The sequence below is a fragment of the Oncorhynchus keta genome, chromosome 18 (genome assembly GCF_023373465.1).
Source record: "Oncorhynchus keta strain PuntledgeMale-10-30-2019 chromosome 18, Oket_V2, whole genome shotgun sequence".
In the NCBI taxonomy this organism is placed as follows: Eukaryota; Metazoa; Chordata; class Actinopteri; order Salmoniformes; family Salmonidae; genus Oncorhynchus; species Oncorhynchus keta.
This window is the reverse complement of record NC_068438.1, coordinates 39285562-39292362: the sequence shown is the minus strand read 5'-3', so window position 1 is coordinate 39292362 and position 6801 is coordinate 39285562. Positions and strand designations below refer to the sequence as shown.

The 6801-nt window shown below is 41.1% G+C and overlaps 1 protein-coding gene and 1 pseudogene across 1 annotated transcript in view; both read left to right on the top strand.

The window, feature by feature from the left end:
• The first annotated feature begins 2551 nt into the window (after positions 1-2551).
• On the top strand, positions 2552-6163 carry LOC118379754 (dipeptidyl peptidase 1-like; annotated as a pseudogene).
• Positions 6164-6416: 253 nt separating this feature from the next.
• The window catches only part of LOC127908770 (ras-related protein Rab-38-like), a 33442-nt gene continuing 33057 nt past the window's right edge, over positions 6417-6801 (top strand). Inside the window, exon 1 of the mRNA XM_052468017.1 lies at positions 6417-6737. Coding sequence (XP_052323977.1) covers positions 6539-6737 — 199 coding nt within the window. The 5' untranslated portion in view covers positions 6417-6538. The remainder of the gene's footprint in view (positions 6738-6801) is intronic.

Here is a 6801-nt window from a genome sequence, read left to right as displayed (position 1 = left end):
GGGGGGTGAGAACAAAAACATAGCCTACTGTAACACATCAGTTATTATTATCTTCAGATATATACGTAGGAAGTTATAAATAATAAATCATCACATCCTAATGTCCTAGAGAGATTTACACTGTTATCAAAATGCCCCGACAGGATGAGCCTACACCAAACACAGCCCTTATTTTAAGTGTTTCTAAAATCCCCTATGGGGAAAATGAATGGTGGAAAAACGATTAGAATCATTTCCTTGTTGACCACTAGGTTTTATGGGTATTATGACTTCTGCTGTGGTATTCTATACAGCCCTATCCTATTTAATGGCCAATAAGGCATAAATAGCCTAGATAGTTTGCCTAGTGGTTAAATGTGTTGCGCCAGTAACTGAAAAGTTGCTGGTTTGAATCCCCGAACCGACTAGGTGAAAAATCTGTTGATGTGCCCTTGAGCAAGACACTTTCCCCCAAAATCAACTTAAGTACATTTACACCCCTGGGGTTATCTGTACTTTACATTACTATTCATATTTTTGACAACTTTTAATTTTACTCCACTACATTCCTGCAGAAACTATTGTACTTTTCATTCCATATATTTTCCCTGACAACTCAAAGTACTCATTACATTTTGAATGCTTAGCAGGACAGGAAAATGGTCCAATTCACACACTTATCAAGAGAACACGTGGTCATCCCTACTGCCTGGCAGACTCACTAAACACAAATGCATATTTTTTAAATAATGTCTGAGTGTTGGAGTGTGCCCCTGGCTATCAGTACATTTTAAAAACAAGAAAATGGTGCCATCTGCTTTACTTAATGTAAGGAATTAGAAATGATTTATACTTTTACTTTTGATACTTAAGTATATTTAAAACCAAATACTTGTATAATTTTACTCAAGTATTATTTTTACTGGGTAATGTTATATTAAGGTATCTATAATTTTACTCAGGTATGACAGTTGGGTAATGTTCTATTAAGGTATCTATACTTTTACTCAGGTATGACAGTTGGGTAATGTTCTATTGAGGTATCTATACTTTTACTCAGGTATGACAGTTGGGTAATGTTCTATTCAGGTATATATACTTTTACTCAGGTATGACAGTTGGGTAATGTTCTATTCAGGTATCTATACTTTTACTCAGGTATGACAGTTGGGTAATGTTCTATTCAGGTATCTATACTTTTACTCAGGTATGACAGTTGGGTAATGTTCTATTCAGGTATCTATACTTTTACTCAGGTATGACAGTTGGGTAATTTTCTATTCAGGTATCTATACTTTTACTCAGGTATGACAGTTGGGTAATGTTATATTAAGGTATCTATACTTTTACTCAGGTATGACAGTTGGGTAATGTTCTATTCAGGTATCTATACTTTTACTCAGGTATGACAGTTGGGTAATGTTCTATTCAGGTATCTATACTTTTACTCAGGTATGACAGTTGGGTAATGTTCTATTCAGGTATCTATACTTTTACTCAGGTATGACAGTTGGGTAATGTTATATTAAGGTATCTATACTTTTACTCAGGTATGACAGTTGGGTAATGTTCTATTCAGGTATCTATACTTTTACTCAGGTATGACAGTTGGGTAATGTTCTATTCAGGTATCTATACTTTTACTCAGGTATGACAGTTGGGTAATTTTCTATTCAGGTATCTATACTTTTACTCAGGTATGACAGTTGGGTAATGTTCTATTCAGGTATCTATACTTTTACTCAGGTATGACAGTTGGGTAATGTTCTATTCAGGTATCTATACTTTTACTCAGGTATGACAGTTGGGTAATGTTATATTAAGGTATCTATACTTTTACTCAGGTATGACAGTTGGGTAATGTTCTATTCAGGTATCTATACTTTTACTCAGGTATGACAGTTGGGTAATGTTCTATTCAGGTATCTATACTTTTACTCAGGTATGACAGTTGGGTAATTTTCTATTCAGGTATCTATACTTTTACTCAGGTATGACAGTTGGGTAATGTTCTATTAAGGTATCTATACTTTTACTCAGGTATGACAGTTGGGTAATGTTCTATTCAGGTATCTATACTTTTACTCAGGTATGACAGTTGGGTAATGTTCTATTCAGGTATCTATACTTTTACTCAGGTATGACAGTTGGGTAATGTTCTATTCAGGTATCTATACTTTTACTCAGGTATGACAGTTGGGTAATTTTCTATTCAGGTATCTATACTTTTACTCAGGTATGACAGTTGGGTAATTTTCTATTCAGGTATCTATACTTTTACTCAGGTATGACAGTTGGGTAATGTTCTATTCAGGTATCTATACTTTTACTCAGGTATGACAGTTGGGTAATGTTCTATTCAGGTATCTATACTTTGACAGTTGGATCATTTTCCCACCACTGCTAAACCCTAATTGCTCTGGATAAGAGTGCCTGCTAAATCACTCAAATGTAGTGAACACTACAACAATATTATTTTAAAGGTTAATTGTGGAACTGCACCGCAGTATCCTTTTCACACAAACCTTTAAAAAACAAAACATGTAATTGATGTTTTCTCATTATCCAATAAAACACTGATCTGTCACTGATTAAACACTTCAAAATGCAACTAGCGTTGCTGACGTGAAGAACAGTGACATTTGTGTTGTCTTCACAGCTGAAAACCAATTGAAGTGACTTGCCTTACCATGGAACATCCCAAAGTCAATTACCGACACTTGCAAAGTTTGCCTTTCCAATTCACGCATCACCTCCACAGAGGAAGAGGCTTGGCGAGAGGATTTACTCCTCCAAAAATCTGTCCGCGTGAGATAAGCCCTTTGTATGGAGATCTATGAGTATCAACATACGTTTTACTTTTTTATTTTTTAAGATTGATTTAACTAGGTAAATAAGTTAAAAAAACTAATTCTTATTTTACAATAACGGGTAATTTGATCGAATATACATTTCGTAATGTTTCAGCTGTTACAAATGTACTGACATAAGTGGATTCATGTGTCATTCCGGCAACTGAGAAAAAACTAGTTCGCTTCGCCCGTTTTTCACACGCGTATATGCCCTCTCATTGGCTCGAATTGTCCCACCTGACCTCACTTGGCTTCGCTCATTGAGGACATGCATTTCCATTGTTAGTTCGGTTCCTCGGCTATCTTGCCAATATAATATATCATATTTGTCTCCTCTCATCTCTGGAAATAAAAAGAACCAGCGAGTCACGTGGAAAACTGCAGTGGGTCATATGACCGAAGTGAACGTACAAGAGTGCAGAGAACACAACACAAATCAGTCCAGCAGGTGAAATATAGCATACATTTTTCTACTTAGGGCGATACTTAGGCTATTGGGCACTCGCTAGTTATCGTAGACTCAAATTTCTGCGTAGTTCTGTAAACAGAAGCGTGGTGTGACGCGATGGTGTGTGTTCCTGCTCTGGGTGGAGGGCTCCCGGGCTGATACCCCGGCCAACTGCACCTATGAAGATCTGTTGGGTTCCTGGGTGTTCCAGGTATCGGAGGGCTGGCAAGACAAGGACATCAACTGCTCTCTGATGGGTAAGAGATGGAGGGACACTCGCAGCGTGCTGCCTTGTTCCTAGAAATAGGGAAGAATTTAACATTTTTAATCCGGTTCTGTAACATACACTTGTTAATTTGACTCGGTATTCGGTAGTCTAATATTGCTTGTTTGTAGCCCACTGACTGTGCCTTTGTTACAATATCATTGATGCAATGTTTGTTACAATTTTCCCCTCTGCCCAATGTTACGTTAGCGATACAGAAGAGCCCCAAAGTTGGATTGATAAGTAATTACCAAAACGTTTGTATGTTGGGTTTAAAGACCGCGTTAAGTCGATAACGGAGCACCTGGAGAAGCTGTCTGTGGCGGTGGACGACCTGGGAAACACGGGCTTTTTTACCCTTATCTACAATCAGGGCTTCGAGGTGGTCCTCAACGACTACAAGTGGTTTGGCTTCTTCAAGGTAGTTTTAAACTCTCGGTTATGCTGATGCAAGTGTTTTTTATTCTGGGCTACAGTTTAGTTTATACTGGTAACGATACTACGATCTGTCGTTCTGGAAGCTTTTTGACAGACATGGAAATTCACTTGTCTTGTGCGCTAAGTTTCAGGCTCATCAGATACATGGCTGGTAAACCTTGTAATTGTAGTGTTCAAGGTGTAAAGGTCAGCTTTCAACTCAATTACTACATTATTGATACATTCAGGCTTGTAATTCAAACGTGCTTTCAGGGCTGTAATTACAGCCTATTTCATTCAGGGTAATGTTTTGTTTTGCCTTCAGTCCTTGTTTGTTTTTCACATGACTCCCTGTTATTGGATCAGGGGAGTGTACTTTCTCCTACATGGTAGAGATGACTTGTCTTGGCACAGTGACATACTGCCCCACTAGATGCTTTCCTCAAAGCTCATTGTTTGTGGCTTTATGAGCCAGTACATGTCTGCTCATTCTTATTGAAAGCCTTTATCTGGGTAATGGTGACACTTGCATAAAACATCTAAGTTGTTGCACTTTTGCTTTTAAAGATGATGGTGACTAATATATTTAAGTCTTCAACTCGGGCCATGAAGATGACATTCAATATCTTATGTGATGTGATCGGTCTCCACACAACTCACACATGCGTGTACACGCAGTGACAATTTCTCCTCTGTTCCAGTACTCTGAGAAGGGCTCGGAGGTGACCAGCTACTGTGACCAGACTCTGCTAGGCTGGGTCCATGATTCTCTGGGGAACAACTGGGCCTGCTTCACTACCAAGAGGCTAGTCCCAGTACCCCTTCACTCTGTGCGCACACCTCTACTCCCACAATGACCTCCTGTGAGTATTCTCATGGGTTTTCCTCGACGGGCATGTTGGCAGCTCGTGTCAGGATCCAAACAAACTGAGACAACCTGCTGTGGACTGAAGACTGGCATCTCCTGCTCCCAGTACTCAAGGTAGCACCTATACATGCTGCATAATTGTAATTTTAATGATGTGAGTATTTCTCCTGTCTCTAACCCTCACTGCTCTCCCTCTCAGGTTGTGACGGTAGTTTCCCCTACCTCGTTGGAAAGTACATCCAGGACTTTGGGGTCGTGGATGAGTCGTGTTATCCGTACATTGGGAAGGATTCCCCTTGTGACCTTTCCAATGGCTGTCTCTGCCACTACAGCTACGTGGGAGGGTTCTACAGAGGTTACACTGAGTCTGCCATGATGCTGGAACTGGTCAAGCATAGCCCCATAGGGGTGACCTTTGAGGTGGGACACACACACACACACACACACGTTGGCTAGTTTGTGTATTGGCTAGCTCTGAGTAATGGCCAGGTGTTTTCCTCCAGGTGTATCCTGACTTCATGCACTATAAAGAGGGTATCTACCACCACACGGGCCTCCATGACTCCTTTACAACCCATTTGAGCTGACCAACCACACAGTGCTGCTGGTGGGCTACAGCCACTGTCACATCACTGGTCAGAAGTTCTGGGTGGTGAAGAACAACTGGGGGACGGGGTGAGGGAGGCTTCAGGATCTGACAAGTGTGCCATTGAGAGCATCGCCATGGCAGCCAAGCCCATCCCCAAACTTTAGAGGGGCTGTTGTCAAATGTTTGTTTTCCCAATTGGAGGTTAACCTGATACTTTAGCCCCAAGTCTGAAATGGTTTTTGTTTTGAAGTTTAGTTTGTGTAGCTGATAGAAGCTCAATCAAATGGCTGGAACATTGATATAAATAATCAGTAACGGAAGCTTTTCAACTTGCTCGCTAGACTCGGCTCCTTGCCAACCAAAGATGCATTCTTGGGAATGATGCCTAAAGGGAACCTGCTTTAATCCCCAATGTAAATGGAATTTGTAGTTCGGTGTCTGATAGGAGGGCAGAGGACCTCAGCTCTTTATCTCAGGGAAGCACAGGGGAGATGAACTTCCCCTGTCATCTCCATATGTCCTCTCTGCTATGTCATCTGTGTGAAACGTCTCCTGGGAACCTTCAGAAGGGATTGCTGTCTCATCAGTGTAGAAAGGGATACAATGTCAGTGTTTCTCTCCTTTCAGAAGTGGTTGTGTTAGACATATCCTGTAGTTTTACAATAAGTTCACATGATGCAAAGATTTGCACAGGTTTTCTGTTTTGAAATAAAACTAATAAAGTTGATTACTTTTTTAAAAACAATTATTAGTGTGTACCCTTTTTTCTGACAAATATACTAGGTTTCCCACTGTATGCACAACTGAATGACTAGAACAATGCAGGTCTTGCAAATCCTTTTTTCTGGAGTTGCACAACTAACTCAGATATATGGAGAGGAACAAACTCAAGGAGACACTTCAGTCTTCAGATGGGGTAGCCCAGCCCCACGCGCTCACGTCTCTGACCTCGCGCTAAACCTGGCGAGTCACAAGGTCCCGATGTTCACTTTTCTTCCCCACTTCTCTGGGCGTTCCTTCCGGATCGTTAGCGCGCACCGCTCCTCATTCTCGCGCCTTATCTTCTCCCCCTCTCCCCTCACTGCGTATTAATGCTCTACCGTAGCGCTCCGCGGTCGCCATGCAGAACAACTACAAGGAGCACCTCTATAAGATCCTGGTAATAGGGGACCTGGGGGTGGGGAAGACTAGCATCATCAAGCGCTATGTTCACCAGAACTTCAGCCCCAACTACCGGGCCACGATAGGAGTGGACTTCGCCCTGAAGGTCCTTAACTGGGACCAAGAGACTGTTCGGCTACAGTTATGGGACATAGCAGGTAGGAGACTCATTACGCGTGACAGTAATCAAATGAGAACAGGCAGGACTGTTTTGATGGTATT